The sequence below is a fragment of the Heliangelus exortis genome, chromosome 12 (assembly GCF_036169615.1).
Source record: "Heliangelus exortis chromosome 12, bHelExo1.hap1, whole genome shotgun sequence".
Taxonomy (NCBI): Eukaryota; Metazoa; Chordata; class Aves; order Apodiformes; family Trochilidae; genus Heliangelus; species Heliangelus exortis.
This window is the reverse complement of record NC_092433.1, coordinates 16,433,076-16,455,921: the sequence shown is the minus strand read 5'-3', so window position 1 is coordinate 16,455,921 and position 22,846 is coordinate 16,433,076. Positions and strand designations below refer to the sequence as shown.

Here is a 22,846-nt window from a genome sequence, read left to right as displayed (position 1 = left end):
CCGAACCCGGTGCGAGGCAGCGGCCTCCTTTTATTTCCGGCAGGAGAAGGAAGACAGCCCCGCCGCCGGTCCTTCCCGGACCGAACCGGGCCGGCTCGGGGGTGCCTCCCCCCCAGGCAGGTGTCCCACTGCCCAGCCCCGGGCGTCCTCCCCCGTGGTCCAGGTGAAGCAGGCGGGCACCGGCACCGGCACGGTTCCACCTGACGTCTGAGCGCCGGTACCAGCGGTCGACCCACGCCCTCCGTCCGCTTTGCCGGGCGGGCTCCTCCCTCCTCCATCCCTCCATCCCTCCCCGCCTTCCCCCGGCGGCTCTGCCCTCCCGCCGCCTCCAGGTGGGGCGGGTCCCGGCAGCCCTCAGGCCGCGGTTGCTCCCGGTTCTGGGAGGACGGGACGGGGTGTGGCGGTACCGCCCGCTCCGCTCCGCTCCGCTCCCCGCGGGTGTGAAGGAGGGGCAGGGCGGGGGGCTCAGCCCTCTCACAGCCGCCGCCTTTCCCCCGCCGAACCTGGTGGGGCCGGGCCGGGCCGGACCGGACGCGCTCCCCCCGCTCCCTCCCCGGACATCTGCCGCGGCGGCATGAGGATTAAGGCCGTGAGCCAAGGCGTAACGGGAGGAGCGGGCGGTCCCATGGGCCGCGGGGCTCCCCGGGGCTGGCGGGGCTGAGGTGCGGTGCGGTACCGGACGGGGTGAACGCAGCCTAAGGGGTGCTTGGGGAGGGGAGGGATGGGTTCGCGGAGCCTCACGGGGCTCCCTGCGGGCCTGGCACCGGCTCTACCCTGGGTCCAGCCGAACGTGGGCCAGGCACCGGGTCCGGCGTGGGCCGCTGGCTGTGTCCAGCCGAGCGTGGGCTTGGTACCGTGTCCCGAGAGACTGATCCAGAGCTGGGGAAGGGGTGAGGGGAATCGCTGCTCTGGGACAGCGCAGCCTTGGGTTTGGGCTGGGGAGCGGTGCCACCCTCCCGGGATCCTTCCCGGGGTAGGGGATCCGCTTTCCTGCCGGGATCCGGCAGCCCAGAGGGGCCAGAAGCGGTGCCGAGCTGTGGGAAGGTGGCTCTGGGTGCTGTGGGTGTTTTTCCCCAAGCAGGGCTGCGTTCTGAGGAAACCTCCGTGTGCGGGACGTGTTTAACTCTGCTTTCCTCCTTCCCCCCCTCCAGCACCAGGTCTGTGTACTTGGGAAATCCGAAGCAGTTCTCCTCAAAGCAAACAGGTAAAACTACTTGTCTTGGAGGAATATTGCTAAAGGTTTCAGTTGCAAGCAAGTATCAAATTATAATGCCAAAAAAAAAAAAAAAAAAAAAAATTTTTTTTAGATGCAGGCTATCCTTTTTTTTTTTTCTTCAGGAAGTTTAATGGTTTAATGCAAAGGTGTTGATGTTGATGGGAAGGCTGAATGCCTAGAAAGGTATTTAGTCTGCTTTAGCATACACAGATGCATGTGGGCCTGAAGTTAATTTTAAGTATATAGCTCAATATCTTAAGTTTCTTCAATGTGATGTTAACCACTAAAGCATCCTGAGACAGACTAAGTTTGGCCATCCATTTATGACTACATAGTTTTCCCCTCAGCTAATGATTAGTTCCTTCCAAAGTTGAGAATGGGTTATTTTTATACTTATTTTTAAACTGAAATTCCTCCTTTTTCTCACCCCTCCCCCATAATACTTCTACATTTTTTTTCCTGCTGTCTGGATATTATATGCTCTATCCTTAGTTTTCCACATTTGAACTCTCAGGATCCCTTGGGATTCAGCTGAAGTAAACACACCCATTTTAGTCTGACTGTGAGCTGGTACTGCGTAATAACCCTCAGTGACTGATGACTCAAAGATAATCCTGACGTTGTATAGTCTAGTCTCTTAGTGGAAGTTTTACTTTTCACAGGAAAAAGAAACCACCCCAGAAATACAAGTACAGATCTCTGAGTGTTGTTTGACTATTTAAACATCCAAAAGACTGACTTTGAATATCGTCCAATATGCTTGAAATGTGCTACGCCGCAGGCATGTTAAGTGTCTTTCTTTCTTCTTTTTTTTTTTTTTTTTTTTTTTTTTTTATATTTTTATATAAGTACAGAACTCACAGGTTGCCATGTTCATGTTGCTCGTGTTTGGATTGCTACTGCAAGAAATCCTGGCTAATTCCCAAACTGAAAATCTTACTGAATTGAAAAACATTCCAGAAGAGCCGTTATATAGCTACGAAGCCATCAACTTGCCAGATGAGCATATCCCATACTTTCTGCACAATAATCAGCATATTGCTGGCATCTGTAAGCAGGACTCTCATTGCCCTTATAAAGTAAGTTGGCTTTTGTTTGTTGAAATGTTAGGTTGGGGTGGTTTATTCTTGGAGTCACAGCAGATGGTGACAGATTGGCTCCGGATCCATTCTAATATCTCTCAGGTTGGAGCTGCTCCGTGGAATTGGGGATGGGAGATATGCTCCCCCTTCTCTGAATTCTACAGCACTGCAGGAGCCAATGTTTCTAAATTTACCTGGGAAGCAGTGGCATGGTCAGTCTGGAGCTTGGAGCACTGTCCTTTGTGTGAGCTTGGCTTTGGCATCTGTATCTGTCAGGGATGTGAAAATTTTGGAACTGGGTCAGGAATAGTGGTAATCCTGGAGCAGGCATGTTAAAGACAAGGATAATGTTGTTGTGTGTGTGTGTGTTCTCTTTGGAGCTTCTGTTATGCATAAAGAATCTGGGTGTTCTTTCTGAAATTCTGTTTGAAAACGGACCAAAAAGAAAGCCTTTAGTGCAAGATTAGGTAGAGGTGGTTCCTAAGCAAACAGCTAAATAAAATAATTTTCTATTTTGCTGTTGTGTAACCTGATTCAGTGATTCTGTGTTACAGAAACACTTGAAGAAACTGAAATCCTGCTGGGGCTATGAGAAATCTTGCAAATCAGATTACAGGTTCAGTTACCCAGTGTGTGATTATGTTGAAACTGGATGGTGAGTTTAATTTTAAATGTTTAAAGTATGGTATGCTAAAAAAAAAAGAGTAGAGTGCTCAGTTTCATATTAAGTGGTAACATTGTGGTATTTAGAGTTGAAAGGATGAGTCTTTGTGAAGTTATGTGTATTTATAAATAATGTATGTCTCTTAACATGATTCTTAAAAGTTTAAGGAAGAAAATAGTGCTTGAAATTCTTCCTCCCACAATGTTTTCATTATTCTGATTTAGCTTTGAATTCGGATTCTTAAAATAACTCTGGATTTCCTTTCTTACCTCAAAAAACAGAGGAAAAAATGTAAAAAAAAAAATATTAATACTCTTTTAGAGGAGAGTATCTTCAAATTGTCATAGATGTTTTCACTTACACGCAGCTGATAAGTTGCCTCCTGTTTTGTGTCTTAAGTGTCAATAAAGTAACTGGCTCTTCTACTTTCAGTGGAAAAATGTTATCTGTTAAAGTTATTACTAGAATTCAGCAATGGACCTTGTTTTGTTTTTTTTTTCTTCTTTCCTTCATACATCAGGGCAAGTGACATTGAGACAGCCCAGCAGATATTCTGGAAACAAGCTGACTTTGGTTACATTCGGGAGAGGCTCAATGAAATGAAAACCCACTGTAAGCCTGCAACAAGAGTAGGTATTTCTGATAGATATGATACTTTTCACCTGTTTTTTAAAATAAGAAAAAAAAAATAATTGATGAAATCCTACTTGTTCTTTTCTTAACAGGGAGATTCATCTCTGACCTGTTCTCAGTACCTTCAGCACTGCAGAGCAACAAACTTGTACATTGATCTACGAACCGTGAAGAGAAACCATGACAGGTCTCTGATTTGCTTATGTTACAGGAAAACCAAAGGATGGCAGGGAAAAGGACTTCAGAATGACTTGAATAAAGCTGATGTGCTTGTTGCCATGTGCTTTACTGCTGGTCAGAGGCTTGCTGCTGAAGTCCTGTTGAGATTTACACCTCTCCATTCCTGTTTGCTGCTGCTGTCAGCAGCACAGGCTACTTAAAAACCTGAGCTCTCAGTTTTATGCAATGATGATGGGTGAAATCCTCACTTCTGATGGAAGAGAGGAAGACTTTCCTGTGTTTTCAGTGACATCACCTGTGTGTCTTCAGTCACATCATTTCTTGATCAGGTGGTGTGCAAAGTAGAATTGTTTTTTAGGAGGCACTTAGAAGATCTTTCTTATGCTAGATACTTTTATACCCAAACTGGGAGTTGCATTTTTAGATACAGAAGAGAGATCTTAATCTGGATCTCCCACACCCCAGTTTAAAATGCTGCCTATTGGAAAGCTGATTAAAAAAAGCATACCACTGGTTCAGGCATCACCCATTTTTCATTCTGCTTTATCTTCAAAGTCAGCATCTTGAGCACTTGACTTGAAAAAAGGTGTTTTGTGTCCATGAAACTGATACCCTTCAAAATGGGTTTTGTCATCTTCTCACCGTATCCTAATTTGAGATATTTTTAGGCATATCCTAATTTCAAGCTAATTTAGTCAGTCCTTAGAGTTGGCAGTTTGTTTTCATGAAACCTCTTCTTGCACCTCACTCTTTGTATGTTGTATAAAATTCTAGAGTTAGTAACTTGGGTTGTGAAATCTGAGATGAATTTCAGTGAGAAATTTTAATTGAAAACAAACGAGAACCCACTCGATGATACTCCTGTAAGTAATCACATAACAAAATCTAATTAAATTACTCATTAGGGTATGTGAAAATGATTCCATGTAACGTTCTGGGTGGATTAATGCCATTTTCTAAATTGATGTGTAGAGCTCCAAGGACCCCACTGTCTTTATTTGGGAATTGTGGGAAATGCTTGATTTATGAGGAAGAAATTACTCAGGTTTTAAATATGTACAAAGTAATTTTCTGAATTGGGATAAACTGGCACTGACTCTGGAATGTGTAGGTGAGACTGCAGAGCACTTGTGGCACCATTACACAAAAGCTGATAGACTTTTACTGTATTGTTACTATAATTAGATTCATAATTATAACTGTAACTATAATATAATTAATATATTAGATTCAAAGAAGACTTTTTCCAGAAGGGAGAAATTGGAGGTCATTGCACTCTTGATGTTCAAGCATTTTTGGCTGAAGGTCAACGCAAGAGCCCGCTGCAGTCTTGGTAAGAATCACTTGTCAAGGCTACTTCTAAGTTCTCTTCCTAATTCTCTTTCATTTTTTCCTTGGCATTAGCAGCTGTGTGTAGGGGATTTCATACTGAGGAAAGAGTTGCTCCTTTCTAAGGTCAATTTGAGACTTCATATAAGATACCTCTGGTAATTACATCCATAAGGAATATTCTGAAATATGCTATGAGTAATTGTGTCCTCTCTAACTTAGAGCAGCAAAGGATCTAAAAATGTCTTGTAATTTGAAGTTCTAACCTTCAGGTGTTGTCTGGACAGGATGCTGGTGGTGTGCCTGAGCTGCCTATAGCAGGAGACATAAATATATATTAATGTGGTGTTCCCAGGGAGCCTGTGGCTGGAATGTGACATGGGCAGCAGCCTGCAGGACAAGTGGGAGGTGCAGAGAGGGCTTTGTGGTGGCTGGTTTAGTACCATGGGTTGCATGTTAGCACTTCAAAGCTGCATTGCCAGTTAATTGATAAAATATGGAGGAACTGAAACCTGTATGGAAGGAGTTGATCCGTGTAAGAATTCATTTTTATGCTTTTTAAAGTCAGTTTTAGTTAAGAATAGCTGCAAAGGAGGAAAAAACTTTTATTCACTACCTGCTCTTGTGATCTCAACTCTTCATCCTTGTTTAGATCCAGGAATAATAAATATTGCACCTACATTCATTACTCTGACCAAAGCATGAAGATGTCACTGAAGTGTCTTTGACAACAGAGATGAAGTTGGATAGACCCAGAGCTGCAGGCTCTAAGGCTCTGTTCCTTCTCTGCTGGTTAATTTGTAGATCAAAGATGCTGCTCCCTCCTGAGATCAAAGGCTGTGTTTAACCTCTTGAAGATCATAACCTGAAGAGCCTTCCATTATAATTTCAAGTCCTTTTACTTGTCAGACTCTATCAGTTTTCAGCAGTCCTGTTAGATGTACATTTGTTTAAGTGTGTTAATCACAAAGCATGTTCTGTGTGATTGTATCTTCATAGGTTTGCAGAACTCCAGACATTTACTGCCTTGAGCTTCAGGCCTTTAGAAGATGAGAAGTGTGATGTTGTTATTGAAAAGCCAACATACTTCATGAAATTAGATGCAGGTAACTGGTATCATAGTTTTTTGTCTTGCAGTACTGCAGTAAAAAGACCTCATATCAAACTTGCCCATTTACACTATGCCTTTGTGATTATCAAGTTCACTTGTAATTTGTTTTTGGTTTTTTTTAAATGATGTGACTCTTGAATTCCTTTTTTTTTTTCACTACTTCCATTGATGAACTTGCAAACTTAGATTTAAATCCTTACATTTTTTCCACCATAAATAAACAACTACATTGGAAAAAAAATCCTGCCACTGGTTTTGCACATTGACTCTTGACTGTTTTTTGACAAAGTCTTTGACTTTGTGCCAAAGACTCCTCTGTACAAAGTTTTTATTTTGGCTGTGTTTCTGGATGGCTGATTTCATATCATGAAACACAGAGCACAGGTGTAGGTGTCTGGTAGTATGTGCTCAGTAGTTGAGGATGCTATGTGTTTAGGGAAGAAGAACCTGTGTCACAGGCAAAGTTCAAGGGAATAAGCTTTGTTACTTGATTAAAATACTTGCCCTTACCCATCACAGAAAAGCCAAAACATACAAACCAAAACACAACCCTTTTTTAATCTTACAGCTTCAAGTTTAGGTGAAAAGCCACTCCAGGAAGAAATCAGCACACTCACTGCAGAGAGCTGCATTATACCAAAATTCCTGAGGGTGACAACAACCAAGCCCCTTCAGTAATCAGCCAGTGGTATCTGACATTTTTCTGAAGTGCACCAACCTTTTGGTTCATGCAGCATATTTTGCAGACAGAGGTTGATGAAAGGGAGTGTTCAGGTTGTAAACACCCAAGCAAAGTGCTGGGGAGCAAGCTGTGGTTTAAACTGGGGGGTTGTGTGCTGTCTTCTGACCCTTTGTTGTACTGCAGCTGTAAACTGGATTTATTGCCCCTTTTCCCTGCAGGCCAGCACCTTATTTTTTCAGCAAAGTTGTTGCAGGCTCTGGAACAGTGACTGTGTTAAAGCTCCTGTGCTGTCAGTTTGTACCTTTGAACAGGGTGGTCTGGCTGGGGCTCAGGGAGTGATTTTGTTGATTTTGTTCATCTCCTTTGTGTTAGGGGAGACAGGAGGCAAATTGCTGTCAGAGCAGTACAGGGAGCCTGGCAGATGGTTCCTGGTTCCTATCACAGCAGCTCTTTTGGGTCAGAATTTTAGAAATAGGAGCTGTGTGCACATGGTTCCAAAACTGGGATCTGGTCTTCACTACCAGACTGTGTTTCCTCCTTTGTTTCAAGTTTTTTTGTTTATACACCATGGTCTTAAGGTGTTAACTTGAGAAACCAAGAATGAGCAAGAATGCTCTGAGAAAAAAACAGAGAAATTACTTGGCTTTTGGCTTGTGTGCAAGTACAAGTTCTGTCTTGTAGCCCTGCAGACAAAGGTTCCCTTAACCCTAATAAGGCAGAACCAAGATCAGTGCCCAAGACCTGTTTTTAATGTTCCTTTATGTCTAGCTGGTTATTCTTTAAGCAGTTGTGGCTTTTCTGTACTTCAGAAAGCAGCAGCAAACTGTAATGAGAAACAGCATGTGAAACTTACCTTTTCTTATGCTGATTATGAAATAATATACTTGAAAACCTTTGACTGCAAATGGGTATGGAATTTCTCTGAACTTTTTAAAGACACTGATTTCACCTTCGGGTTTCTCACCTTCCCTGGAAAGGTTTTCTTTTTTAGGGTGTATTAGAAGCATTCATTTAGAAGGAGAAAACTAATACAAAAACTAATACTACTAAGAAAAAAAATCCATGACCCAATATAAAGTGAAATGATTGATGCAGTATTTTGCTGACAATCCTTTCTTTCCTTCTCAGGTGTTAATATGTACCACCACTTCTGTGATTTTGTCAATCTTTACATTACACAGCATATTAATAATTCCTTCAGTACTGATGTCAACATAGTCATGTGGGACACAGTAAGTCTGCACTTCTTTTAAACTATTTGTAATGGGTTGTATTTCTGCTTTATAGAGATTCTAAAGATTTCAGTAGCCAATCCTTATCTTGCTTGCTGGCTTAGCCACATGGAAGTGTTTAGTTTTTAGATTTTGTTAATGGAGGTGCATGAATAATAATTAGGTAACAGATTTTCTACAATGAGCCAGGTGCTGTTTGAGTGCTACTCCACAGCTCAGCTTTTGCTCATACATAATTATGGCCATTTTTTTTGGTATGGCCTCAAAAATAACATGATCTGAATTTTCTAGCATGTGGCATTTGAACATTCATGGTGGTTTTGTAGACTTTTTTAATCTGAGAATATTGAGGGGAGATTCACTCAGAACTGTTTCTTCTCTATTTGGAAAGGAATGCAGCCTTGCATCTTTCTAAAACAGTAATGTGCTGCCTGCAATAAAGAAAATAGCTAAATTAAATCCTTCTATATATCAAGACAGGGTCCAATACTTAATTCTTATAAATAGCTTACTTGCAGTTCTCTCAGTCACCTCTTAGAATGCCACGATGACATCTAAAATAAGTTTTTAAGTGGGGCTATTTCTGCTGTACTGCTGAGTTGAAACCATGACTGTGCTTTTAAGAATAATACTACTTTTACTGGCCAGTGCTGAAGTTGTGTAGGAGGGTGTTAAGCTAAACAATGAAAAACTAGACATTTTGTAACATGCCAGACAACATGTATAATCAGGCCCTGAAATAACACAGTTCTTGACTATGCTATTGTCCCGTGCCTGACTTTTTCTTATAAAATACTTGGGGTTTTTTTTGAGTACATACTACTAGGGCAATTAATATCTAATAGAGAACTGCTATCCCCTGCTTGTTATTTAATGAGAAACCTCTTTGGCTAGAAGAGACCCTTTTCACTACTTCTCTTACATTTTGAAAGGTAAAATAAAAGCTCCTGCCAGATGAGCAAGCTCTTTAAATGTTGTACAGGGACCTCTTAATCCCACTCTGATGGCTTTCTGGTAAGATCAGATGTTTCAGGCAGCACTTTAAATTACTTTGAAAAGCAACTCTTTGTCATATATTTCATTGTTAAATCAAGTAAATCTTTCAAATGTACCTTTCAAACTAAGTGCTCTCACAGTACTGACATCTGAAATAAATACTAAGTGCTGGAATTCATTACCATGTACAGCCAGGTGATGGCACCAACCAGCTGCTGCTGAACTCCTGATCAAAAGGTGGACTTGAGCTTATTATTAATTTTTTTTTTTCTTTTTTTTAGAGCACTGTTCTCATTAAACAGTAATGCCCTCTTAGATGCAGGTTAAACAAAGCAGAAAATAAGTAGGAAATCCAGTGGGTGTTGATTTGCAGACTGTCTCTGCAAATGCAAGAGAACAATGTTTATAGAATACTTTTGAGGAGAGCAGGTAGGGTTAGAAAATTATACAAGATTTGAAGATCAGTTCTTCTAAGCTGGAGAAGCAGTTCTTGTAATACAGATGGCCAGAAAGGAGTATGGCTTGCAGAAGTCATTAAAACTTAATGCCAGAAGGGGAAGGGAGCATCCCTTCAGCTGAAGGAAATCTGCAACCCTTTAGGTTCTTTCACATTTCATTAAATACTCACTCTCTTCTGCAGAGTGGATTTATTCTCAAAGAGTGAATTTGTGGATTTATTCTCAAATTTCTTGTTGAGAATATTTTCACATAACTGAACCAACTGAATCCTGAACCAACTCCAGAGGTGAGAAGAAGCTTTGAGCAAGAATCTGTACCAGGGCTACTCTGAGGTCAGATTTAATTACACTCCAAGAGCAAGAGATGGGGACTCTTATCCCTCAGGACATGTCACAGATTTTTGAAGGCAGAGTCCCAGCTTCTGGGCCAGTGTCCTAGGGAGTAGATGGTTCCTAAAAGGATCCACAGAGCACTGCTGCAAAGAGGGATGTTTTTATGGTGCCTTGTAGAGAAACTTTGTGGTAGCTGTCAAAATAAAGCAACCCAAAGCTTCCTGGCTGTTTCTTCCATCAAATCAGGTCATTGGCATCAATTTCTGATACAAGTGATGACTGCAAAACAGAGGCAAATGTGAAACAGAGTTGTAGGGACTTTGTACTTCCAACATTACTGCTGCACCTGAATTCCCAAGTGTTATTTAAGTCTTGGGAATTAAGGTTCATGCCTTCTACTATTCCTGTGATTCTGTTACTTCAGGTTGAACTTGAGTTCTGTTGTCTCTGGGGAAAGTGGTCACTACTCCTTGCTCATAACTCAGAAATTCTGATCTGCTGCTGAAAAACTTGTCTAGATTGGTAATTTATAGGCTGTTTTATTAAAAATTAACTACCTGACAGGTAATTTGAGTTAACTGCCATTGTAAATGCAGGTTTTGGTTTCCTGTAATGTCTGTGTTCTGGGCTAAGTTGTCTTAGGTCCCAAGGTGGTGCTGCACATATTAACTGTATGTTAAGCCTTGTATATGGAGTTTGCACATCATGAAGAATTTTAAAATATGTTTTTGTGATCATTATGTCCTTGTGTTTTTCCATTTCCTCCTAGAGCTCCTATGGCTATGGTGACCTCTTCAGTGAGACATGGAAGGCTTTTACTGACTATGAAATAATACACTTGAAAACCTTTGACTCCAAAAGGGTATGGAATTTTGTATTTTGTTGTGTTGTGTAGTCACCAGGTAGCAAATATGAAAGCTTCTCAAGCTGCTTGTGGATTTCCTTTAAAGAGGAAGGTATTAATTCTTTCCATGCATGTTTAATTTACGTAATATGAGTGTTCTACTTTACAAACAAGAGACAGAGCTGTAACTTAATTCTGTGGTATGGTTATATAGATGGACCTAACTTTGCTGTTTTCTGAGAGGTGATATTAATGTATTGGTTTCACTCTACAGGGCCCACTGCTGAAGTTAAAGGTTTTCAAACAGTATTGTTTTTCTAGGTCTCCTGATCCCTACTGAGCTGTTTATCTTCCCCTGCAACTTCTAATATACCTGCTGCTTATCACTGAACATTTTTTACTTCCACCAAAATTGTACCAATTCTTTCAGAGCTCATCTTATATCTCTTAAATCCTGTCTTAATCTCTCCGTAACAGGCTTTCTTCTATTTAATTCACATTTGTTCTGTTTTGGGGATTTTTTTTACCTCTTCTCACACTTGCACCTGCAGAATCCAAAGTGGGAGCTCTTCTGGGCTCAGGATTCCCTTTGTTCTTTTCATTTGCACAGGCAAGGAAGTGAAGATGTTCTTGACAGGGGCATGTGATTGCTGGCTCATTATAAGCAGGGATCCCACTGAATAGGCATGGAATGTGCCAAGGGAAGGTAGCAGTGCAGTGTAACTTCTTGTGATCTTCCTTTGCAGGTCTGCTTTAAAGAAGCAGTCTTCTCATTACTGCCTCGAATGAGATATGGCTTGTTTTATAACACCCCACTGGTGAGTCCTTTTTATCCATCCACAGGGTTAACTGGATGTGTGGCAGTGTAAAATCTGAGCTAATCTATCTCCCAAATATCTAGCACTGCACTGAAGGGCTGTGCAGCTCCAAAGGAAATCATCTTCCCTCTTGATGAGGAGCTTGCAGTTGCTTTAGCTGGTTGTGTGTGACTGGTTTTGTGCCATCTCCTGTGTCTCAGTCCTTGAGATGTGTATTACACCTCTTTAAAGGATGGGCACTGTGGATTTACTGTATTTTTGCACAGCACAAGAGCTTGCACACTGACAGATTTTTCCTGGGAGCATTAACTCCTGCATTCAGGCTGTAACACTACAGAGAGTTATATTTCTTCCTAAGGGAAAGTGCCACTTGTGTTGCAGTGAATAGTGACAAATTTAGCTCAGTGCACAATGCTAGGCTTTTGTTCCACCAGAATGTCAAAATTCTGATCACAAAGAGAGGTTTTTCTGAGCAAAATAACTTCTTGTATTAACAGTTGCTTTTCTAATTTCAGATCTCTGGCTGTCATGGTACAGGGCTGTTTAGAGCATTTTCTCAACACGTGTTACACAGATTAAATATCACACAAGAAGGACCCAAGGTATGATAACTGAATAATAAAGTTGTAATATGGAGCTGGTGGCTCTTACCAGAGAAGCAACATTAGCAAGCTGGACCCAGTGGGGAATAAAGGGATATTGTGCACTTTTAATCCTTTCCTGTGGTACTTGGGATTTTTTTCCCCAGTAAGTCAGCTGTTTATAAAGGTCTTTAGCAAATGTTTGTGTATGTTTGTTAAAGTTGCCCTCATGTCTTATTTCCATAGGACAGACTTAAGAATATCCTGACCCTAGGATCAATTCCCTGCCTCCATTCTCTATGTTTAAAGCCTTTGAGTCCTTCCTAGTTAAGTAAGATGCTGCAGGGTCTCTTCTGGAGGTTCAGCAGAGGGGTTCCCACAGAGCCATGCGGTGAGCTGACCCTTAATGCTCCTCAAGATACTGTTGAGCCCAGATCAGAGGAGTAAATAATTGAATCTGGTCCTTCCCATCCCTGCCTCATAACCATTTGCCTGGCCCTGGGCTTCTCTGCTGTCCACACTGGTGGGTTTTGAAAATTGCTGCAGAGGCTGCATTGATGGATACAGCAGTTCTGGGCTTCTTGAAGTATTTTCTACAGAGGAACCTATATATTATCTCTGAGGGGCACACACTGAAAGCACTGCACAGGCATTTAGTTGTGTTTCTCCTGCTGACACTAATGGGAGTCATGCAGTTAGATCTCTTTATTTCACTTGGAACACTTACCCCTGTGAGTCCAATTAATTTAAAGAGGTAAATGGAGGAACTGTTATGGAAGTAAAATATTTTTTTCCAAGGATCTTGTGCACAAGCCATCCTGAAAGCTGCTTTCAAAAACTGCTGTATAATATGTAATACAAAGGCTCTTTTGTACTGAACAAAATAAATCTTTCAGAAAACATTTTAGTTTTTGTTAATAGTCAGACTTTAAAAAAAGTTTTTGACACTTTTAAACTGTTGGAAAATACGATGTAAATTTTAAGGTGATTACATCATCTGGTATGTGGGGAGGGAGCATATTTAGTTGCTTAAATAATTGCCAAAAGCAAATACAGAACTGTTTGGAGATTTTTTTTTTTTTAACTTTTCAGGGGTGGGGGTGGGGTGTCTGTCTCACAGCTAATACACTGCTGCTTCTTTCTTTTTAGGATGGGAAAATTCGAGTCACGATACTCGCACGCAGTACGGACTACCGGAAAATATTAAACCAGAATGAGGTGTGGTCCTTTTTATTTTAAAAACAAATTTATCAGAAGTTTAAATTTTGCTCATTTAATTGATTTTTGGGGTTTTTTGGGTTGGTTTTTGGCTTGTTTTTGGTTGTTTTTTTTTTTTTTCTGGTGCAGCCAAGACCTCTACATGCTGACAAATCTTGGACACTTGTGTTCACCGCACACTGAACCTTGGCCCCTTTTAAATATCCAGTGGAAGAGTACAGATGTAATACTAAAACTATTTCCTTTTAGCAAACAGATGCTGCAGAGCTTCTGAAAACATGAAATTATTTTGCTTTCAGATTATCTCTTTTATTTCTGGCATCTCAAGTGCTGAAGGCTCTAACTAAGACCTTTGTTATGCTTGCAGGGTAAAATGCATAAACTATTGTGGCTGGGTTTGTGCTTTCAAAACTTAACAAATTTTCATACTGATTCACATTTTTTCCTTGCAGAACTTAGTGGACTTAAGGTGCAGATTCTTTTGTAGTTAAATGATGATATCTAACATTTTCATACCTTTCTTCATTCCTAGCTGTTAGTGCCTGGCAGAAATGAATTGGCATTATCACCCCCACCTTATGCAGAGAGAAACTGAGGCTTGTTTGATGCATATGGAGAGAGTACAGGTGGTTAGATTTGTGCTTATCTGCTGGGCTGCCCACAGTGCATGCCTAGGCTGCTCCATGTAATGTTTTGTGGCCATGTGCACATGTCAGAAAGGGAGAAGCTGTAAAAGACAATACCTTATTTCTGTCTGGGGATTGGAGACTTTGAAAATGCACTTTTAGGTCACAAGCCCAGGCTCTAACCTTCTCTCACTTTTTATGTGAGTAGAAGTCTAACCTAGTAAGGTATTTTTGAAAATCTTTCTAGCTTCCAATTTGTTTCTTGAGGCACTGGAGTATCTTTTGGAAATCTTACCACATCTTCCCACAGTTTTCCCATTTCTGGCAAAACTCCTGCTAGTTTGGGTGGTTGAGGGTTGGCTCCTGGAGCATGTAAAAGTCAACAGGAGTCTCTGTGAGAGTGCAAGAGATCCAAGACTCCTCTCCAGGGGTTGTTCTGCCAGGAATAACATGTGTCTGAGATGGGAAGGCACATAAGGAGGGGAGCTGAGCTTTTCTCTGGCCGTCACAGTACGTTCTGTCTCCCTTGTTACTCCCTGGTGGGGAGGAGGGGTGTGAAAATTGGAGTGCAGGGGAGGAATTAATTGAAGGAGAACACCAAACCATTGTCTTTTTGTTCTCCTCCCCAGCTGGTGAATGCTTTGAAAACAGTATCAACCTTGGAGGTCAAAGTGGTGGACTACAAATACAAGTACGTAAGTTGGTGGAAGAAACCAGAGGGATCTCATGGTGCCTGTGCTGCTGAAAGCTGTTTGCAGGCAAAGCTGCTTGTGCCCTAATATCTGACCATTGCAAATCCAAGGACTGGTAAGGAAGGAAGGAAGGATGTTACTGAGGGAGCTGGTTAAGCACTCTCATCCTAGGATGATTTACTTAGGAATGAGTGGCTAGAACTAGTTGATTCAGTTCAAAAATTTTTTGAACTGGCTCTTGTAAAATTTTGAAAAAATTTTGAAATCTGTCTGTTCCTTGTGTTGTGTTGTATGCAGGGAACTTGAATTTTCAGAGCAATTGAGAATTACCCACAACTCTGATATATTCATTGGGATGCATGGAGCTGGACTTACCCATTTGCTCTTTCTACCAGACTGGGCTGTTGTTTTTGAACTGTAAGTCTATTTCTCTCTCTTTCCCCTCACACACAACTCCCTAATACCTGGTTTTATCTTTTAAGGAAGCACTCTCCCTTGCTAGAATTTGATTATGAATGTTTGCTTTGCATCCTCATCCAAACTTGATTTTTGCCAACATCTTCTTCTGGGAATTGGAAGTAAGGAAGTTATGCTTATAAAATAAGTAAAAGTATAAGTAAATAAAATATCAGCCTGGTCAACAATTGCATGTTCTAGTGGTATTTTGGTTATCCAGGTGAATTGATTAGACAAGATGCATGTCCAGGGTGTTAAATATCCCCCAAAGGTTCTTTATAAACTTCCTGTGCTCAGGACATGAGCACCAGCTTGCTGGCCAAACTCAGCTCCATGTCATTCTGTTTTACCTAAATTTTTGCAGTAGCTTCCTTTTAAATATACTTTGTCACAAAGTATGGTTATTAATAGATACTCCAGTTCTATAGAACTAAAAGAAAAAAAAAAAAAGCAGAACATTTCTCTGAAGAGGTCTGAATTCTTCATCCTGGGAATTTCTGCTTAAAGCTGTGGGAAGGCCGTGGAGCTCATGCTTTGCAGCATATTTTTGTCTTGAGAGTATTTTTGTCTGGTCTCCAAAGAAGTTCAGAAATGCAGGGGTTTTTTTTACATGCCCAAGAGCTGCCCAAGAGCTGTTGCAGCAGGACAGGAACATGTCTGATATACAGATGTGCCTCAGGCTGCCACATCTTAAGAACAGATGGTAGCCCTTGTTTTCAGTGGAGTAGAATTTGTCAGTGGTTTTGATGCCTTAGAACTGGACAAAAAATGTTTTGACCTGACGTAGTTTTTTTGTTTGGTGTTTTGGTTTTTTTTTTCTTAGTTGGATTTTTTTTTTGTCTTCATTGGGTTTTTTTCACCCCAGTAAACTTCAGCTGTAGGTAACTATGATTTTTCTGCCTGCTCCTAGATACAACTGTGAAGATGAACGTTGTTACCTGGATCTGGCAAGGCTGAGAGGCATTCACTACATCACTTGGAGAAAAAAGAATAAAGTGTTCCCTCAGGATCAGGTAATGGTGGCCACTGCCATCACTTGAGGCACTTAAAAGTTGGCTTGCTTTGTCAGTCTCTGCTCTGATATTTGAAATGTGATTTTCATTCTTTAGGCCAAATTAACTTCCCTGTTGTGATTAAGAAATCATTTGATATTAATGGCTGAGGGATGATGAGAGGTGAAATTAATTGGCCACTAATCCAAGCCATCAGTAGCATTGCTGTTAGGCAGTTCCTCTGCTGACTCTTTTGCCTCAGAGCAGATCAGTGCTATCAGAAATAACATATTAAAATGGCAGTTGTTCAATTTTTTTTCCTTGTTTTTTTGAATGGAAGAGGTATTCTTTTTTTCTGTCTAAAAGGCCTTATTTCATTTTTCTAGGGACACCACCCAACACTGGGAGAGCATCCAAAATTTACAAACTACTCCTTTGATGTGGAAGAATTTATGTACTTGGTGCTTCTGGCTGCAAATCATGTTTCACAGCATTCCAAGTGGCCATTTAGGGTAAAACACGATGAATTATAAATCAGATTTCTGACTGAAATCCTGTTTTTAAATAATGCTCCATTAAAATATTGTAACATCATAAAGCAAAATGCTACTGTGAAACATGTAAACCTCTACGAGGGAAATAACCCATTACTGATTTGTCAATCCACTTCTTGGCACCATACCTTACCTTTATAAACCTGCCCTTTAGTTCTGGGAGTTCTCAATATGTAAAAACTATTTTTCAGAATGCTTTTTGGGTTTTGCACTGTATTTTTATATTCCAAAATCTGAAATACTTGTCATAATACAAAGATATGTCCATCCATTTCATGTAAGATTTTCTGGGATAGATACCAACTTCTTAAATAGTTTATGCCTTCTATTATGTGAGGAATGGTTAGAGGATGAAGAGTGCTACAGCTTTGTTTCTCAGTACAGTTTCTCTGGGAATGAAACATGCCTGTCAGAGCTCCTCAGTTTCTCTTCTTGAGAAGTGGGATGCTTTTATGCTGTGGCCCTGTACCTCTAAGTGAAAATCTGAATAAGAATTATTTTAAGACACTGCTCAGCATCTAACTTGCAGTCGAGTTACATGGAGCTGTGGTTTCAGCATGGTTGGTTACTTCCTTTCTGTCACCATCCATGTCCTTGCCCTGGTTGTTCCTGTGTTGTTTTTTAGGTGTGAAAAAAAAAGATTTTTGTAAAATTATGGTTCTAAGAATGGAGTGGTTAAGCAAGCTTTAATTTGTGTTGTTTGATTCAACAGACACTGCAGACTTCTGTTGCAAGTTTAGAAAGATTTTCAAGCTAGAGAGCAGAGTTTCTGCATTTAAATATATAATTAACTCCTCTCCCTGTAGTCTTAAATGCTAAAATATAAAAGGTGTGCTCTCTAGGCTTAGTCAGACTTCTATTTCAAAGCAAGGAAATCTTGTCCTAAGAGAGTACTTAAAGCTTCAGGTAATCTGGGTGTTTTCTATCTTTTCACTTAAAACAGCACCGTGCAATGGAAAACCTGAGCAAATTGGAATAAAACTCAAGTCTTTTTCAGGATGCTGAAGGGAACAGACTTCTAGTTTTTTAGGACAAATGGTTCTATGTGTAGGGTATCTTTCAGCTGCAGCTGAAAGGAAATAAAGTCATGAGGAACTTTGTATTTGGAGTCATTGAAAGGCTGATCTAGTAATATTCTTGTGTTCTCAACACACAAAGAGTCAATCAAGAAAACTTCTGAAAATCCTTCCAAAGCCAGCAGCATAGTTCACTGTTTTCAGTGAAGGAAATATTAAGCCAAAGCTGATTGTTTTCAAACAAAATTCCTTCTGGAACTAACTTTGGGTGCTAGTGGGGGTTAGAGGGAGTGAAGGCAGTAGTTCTGTTGTCTTAAGTGGGTCTGGAAAGATGTATGGAAGAATCAAGTTCAGAGAGATAAAAACCCGAAGTTCTGTGTTAAATTATGATTTTTTTGAGAATGTATTCCTGTGACAGACTTGCAGTATAATCAAGTCTCAGTGGCTTGAAGCAGAGCATATGTTTGTATGCAGAAGAAAGACAGTTACAGTAAATGTAAATGCTTCACTGGTATAATTGTAGATATTATTGACTTCCATTCTCCAGCAGTCATAGGCAATTTCAGAGAGTGTAAGTACATTTACTGACCTGCCTATACTGGTAGAGGTGAGTTACTGTAAGTATGATTTTCATATAGATCTCTCATGACTTTAAGCAGTGCATAGGAAAAAAATAGATCTGGGTGGTACACAAGATAATATTAAGGTATCTGGTGCAATTCTTACCATAGTGTGTTGTTTTACTGATGGAGAAAACTGACCATAGAAGCAAAATTGCACTTCTTGATATGAAAAAAGTCCTTGAGAAAGACAATTTCTTGTATTTGTGTGTGGGTTTTTGTTGTTGGTTCTGTTTGTTTGTTTGTTTCTGTTTTTATCTTGTGGGATTTTAAAAGGAAAAAAATGTATGAAGCTTAAGTCAGTAAAACGTTTGAGTTCAAATGAAACCAAAATAAGGAAGACATTTAACTATGAACTGTGCACAGATATTTGATATTTTTTTTTAATAAAAAGCTTTTTAAATAAGGAGGAAAGTGTAAAATTTTTGATTATAGTTTGCCAGGTGTCGGAGACAAATGTTTTGAATGCTTTTAATTGCACGGAGCTCACGCGTCTGCTTTTTCCTGCTGTGGCAACCTGAGGTGCTGAGGTCCAAACTGATACTCAGGTTTATTTTTCTGGGAGTCCTCAGAGGCAATTCTGTCACCTTGCACTGATGACTTTGTTGCCAGGCATTTTAAGATTGGCTTGTGGAAAACTTTTGTGTGTGTTTTAACTTTCTGCTCTGCAGATGATGGTGTTGAAGCCCGTGTGAGAGTCCAGGCGTGTGCTTGAATCTATACAGGAGCAGCTAATGAGGAGCTTCTCTTTCAAGCCATGTTAGTACTCATTAAAACAAGTGATGGAACAGATGCCTGGATGCCTGGAGGGGAGGCTGGGGGGAGTAAATCCAAGGGCAAAATGCCCTGCCAACATTCACCATTTTCAATAAATTTGAGTGCGGCGTCTGCAGGTGATGGGCAAAGTTTTACTCAACCTTTAGAGCTTAAAATGAAAACACTGTTTGGGTTGATTAGTTCTACAAAAAGTCACAAAATGATTTGGGCAGCAGAAGGAAATTTGGTTGGATTAATGGGATTTTTCCAGTAATTCCTGAGCAAGAGTTTGGACAACATGAAGATCTGAGTCAGTACTTTCTTAAACAGGGGCTGAGCCCTCTTTGGAATTTGAGGGAATACAAGAGACTCTTGGGCCACTTGTTCTTCAGGAAGAATATAGCTCAGGTTTATATTTTCCTAACAGACCATAGGAATCTTGTTCCTTGCTACTTCTGGGTTATTGTGGTGGGTTTTTTGGTTTTTTTTGGGTTTTTTTTCTCCCCAGTTAACTTAAGCTCAGAGTCTGCATTTAACTGGCACACTGGCATCAATATGATGAACTGAGTTTTGGGTCTTAACAAAGATTTCCAGTCCTGAGTGCTCACAGGATTGCCTGTTTTTCATGCACATAGTAAATCAAGATCTGTAATTCAAATAAAAAAATAATTTATGGATGTACACAGTGTCTTTCCTTTTTACTTCAGAAGTCTTCAATGTGTATTTTCATTTTTTTTTTCTTTGTGAAGTCATTTGGAAGTTGGGCAAGTGTGAGAAATGGTTTGTGCTGGGGAGGTGGCAAATCAGGGCTATTAATCTTGAGTACAGTTATAAATACTAAGGCTATACTTTAAAAAAATTAATTAAATAATAATTGTTTAATTTTTGCTGTTAATCTTGCAACTTGTACCATTAATGAGACAACTCAGGGTTTAGAATGTCTCAATATTTTTATTTTTTTTAAGCAGGAGTGAACCTGAAGGACTCCTTCTCCTTGAGAGCTTTTTATCTGCTCCGAAGTGTAAAATGTGAGGGGATAATTGTGAAGTGATAATTGTGTTTGATTTCAACACTGAATCATTGTTTCAATGTTTGTCTTCAAGTTGAGCTCTTACTCCCACTCCTCTGCATCCACCTTTCTCACGGATCAAGGCTTTTTTGGCTGAAATGGAAGAGCTGCTCCTGAATCCTTTTCTGGCTTTGGCTCTTCATGATTCATTCACAAATTCTCATCATCCTTTTTGCATTTCAGTTCCTCATCTCACAGCTCAGTGAGGGTGCTAAACCTGCAGCCACTGAAGCTCCTGACCTGCTCTGAGTGGGAGCTGCTCCTTCTGTCTCCATCCTGTGTCCCTTGCCTTGTGTCTGATCCCTCATTTCAGCCCAGGTCAGATACCTTAGCAGGAGCCAGCAGTGGCCACAAGGCTCCTATTTCATAGAATCATAGAATTTTCAGGGTTGGAAGGGACCTTTAAGATCATTTAATTCCAACCCCCCTGCCATGGGCAGGGACACATCCCACCAGATCAGGTTGCTCAGAGCCCTGTCCAGCCTGGCCTTAAAAACTTCCAGGGATGGAGCTTCCACCACCTCTCTGGGCATCCTGTTCCAGTGTCTCACCACCCTCCTGGTGGAGAACTTCTTCCTAATTTCTAATCTAAATCTCCCCTTCTCTAGTTTGGATCCTGCTTCCCTGCAGATGGAAACTGAGTTGTGGGGGATGGCTCTGGGAGCTCTGGGAGCTGCTCAGTAGGGTGGCTCCAAAGCAGGTAGGCAGCTCTTGGGTGTGCTTGGGGCAACCTTTCTAGAAAAAGGTAGAGCTGGAACAACACAACTGAGCTGGTCTTGGGGAGTCCAGCTCTGAAGTTTTAGTAGCTTCTGTGTTGGGGGAATTGAGCAATTTAAAGTTTTGGCTGTTAGAAAAAATATTTGAAATGACATAGAACCCAAAATGGATGAAGCCTTTGGGTGAGAAATCCATTGTCTAATGCTTACACACCCCATCCCTTAAAATGTGGGGTTATTGCAGTTCTTGCTGAACATCATCAGTTCAGAAGTTGCAGTCCATGTTGTCTGGTCAGTAATCGAGTTATTCATTACATTTAACTTAAATCTCTTTGCTCCCCACAGCTTTTCAGAGGAGCATTCTCCAAGGGGGCTGTTGCTTGTCCCCTTGGTCTCTGATGGCTGGAAAAGTCTTGGAATGGGTGTGCCATTTCCAGGTAAAACTGAGTAAAATTCAGCATCTGATTTAGCAGAGAGCAGTAGGTGGCACCAGAGCCCTTTCCAATAGTCCCTTGGCAAAGGGAATCTGGTTTTGAATGCAAAGTCAGCTCCTGGAGTACAACAAAGCAAACTGCCCCTGCAGATGATGATTTTGGTTTTCCCTCTTTTTTGTTTGTAGAAGGAAATGCCTGGAAAAAACTTAATCCAGGGAGATTTTCGGTTTTAGCATAGAATTATTCAGCTGCTAGAAGAACAGAATATTTTTCTTCAGTTTCTCTTTAAGCAACTTAGTTTGTATTGGAAAATAATTTTCAGTTCATCCTTTGTAGGAAAATTCTGTTTCTCATTTTCCTGTAAAAACATTTTGTGCCAAAATGTCTCTTTTTAGCAGTTAATGCATTTCCTGTTCTGCTGCTAAATTCTGATTTTCACATGACTCAGCTGTGAACCTTTCACTACCTAATTACTTCTCCAGTTTAGTTCACTAGGGTGTGTGAGAGGCTGAATGTGCATCTGATGTCATTGGAGACCATTGACTTGCAGAAAATAGTAAGAAAATAATGGAGTTGTTCTTTTAAAAAAACCCAACAACTGATTACCACAAGAATGGTTTGTTAAAAAAAAGAAATAATTCGGTGCTTTGCAGCCTGTGCCTTTTCCAAACTTGTCCTACAGCTGGTCATCAAGAATGGAATTGATTGAAAGCTTTGAAAACCTTTGAGCTGTCCCCAGGGGGGATGTGGTGTCCTTCATTGCCTCTGCTCCTTGGTTCAAGTTGGTGGAGCTGATTTCTCTGCCTGCTGTCTGGCCCACAGCTTCCAACAGCTGAGCAAACTCAAAATAACCTTTAAAAGTTAAAACAGGGTGGTAATTGTTGATTAGCCATGCAAGAAGGTTGGAAAGGAGGTGGGTTTTGGAATATGATGGACGTTTTGAAAGAAGGCAGAGGCTTTCCCTTTCTGTGATGCAGGAGGCATCCATCCATCAGTAACTTGGGTGTCTGAATTTGGGCTTTTTGGAGATCCTCTGTCAACAGAAGTGATGAAACCTGCAAGCCACCCTTTTCCTTTCAGTGAGGCAGAGCCTGTGTGAAGTGGGAAGCTGCCACCAACACTGAAGGTCCCTCAGGGACTGCCCCAGGTTGGGATTTCTCTGCTGTGGATCTGTCAGGTGAGGAACATGGGCAGGTCCTCAACGTGCAAGGAAGTTTGTGTGCAACTGCTGGAGACTGCATTTGAGGTTGTCCCTCTTTGGCATTGGATCTTTTGCACCTTGCAGATAACTAAAAGCTTCCCTGTGGTCCTGTGTCAGTGGTGGGAACTTTCCCTGATCCTTGGGATGTGCAGGAGGTGGCTGAAGGACCCTGTCCCTGGTGAGGAGGCAGAGTTAGGCTGCTCAGGGCTTTGTGAGGATGCCAAACAGGAGGATAGGAGCATCCAGTGACCACCACTGGGCATCATTCATCACCCCAGCTCATCAGTCAGTGGAGAGGTGTGTGCATGGAGCTGACAGCTCAGGATTGTTTCTTCAC

General features: G+C 41.0%; 1 protein-coding gene across 5 annotated transcripts; it reads left to right on the top strand.

Annotated features, from left to right (window-relative positions):
* Window positions 1–320: 320 nt before the first annotated feature.
* On the top strand, window positions 321–19,770 carry EOGT (EGF domain specific O-linked N-acetylglucosamine transferase). Of its 5 annotated transcripts, none has more exons than XM_071756265.1 (18): window positions 321–662; window positions 1,152–1,204; window positions 2,071–2,295; window positions 2,853–2,953; window positions 3,483–3,591; window positions 3,688–3,782; window positions 5,004–5,108; window positions 6,104–6,210; window positions 8,026–8,129; window positions 10,686–10,778; window positions 11,507–11,578; window positions 12,094–12,180; window positions 13,309–13,377; window positions 14,633–14,694; window positions 14,993–15,112; window positions 16,062–16,164; window positions 16,530–16,655; window positions 19,005–19,770. In XM_071756265.1, the coding sequence occupies exons 3-18, from the start codon at window positions 2,086–2,088 to the stop codon at window positions 19,026–19,028; spliced, it is 1,587 nt and encodes a 528-aa protein (XP_071612366.1). In that variant the 5' UTR covers window positions 321–662; window positions 1,152–1,204; window positions 2,071–2,085; the 3' UTR covers window positions 19,029–19,770. The 5 variants fall into 5 exon arrangements, with proteins under 5 accessions (XP_071612366.1, XP_071612368.1, XP_071612367.1 ...); XM_071756267.1 differs by having other exon boundaries at window positions 2,066–2,295; XM_071756266.1 differs by having other exon boundaries at window positions 1,082–1,204.
* The last annotated feature ends 3,076 nt before the right edge of the window (window positions 19,771–22,846 follow it).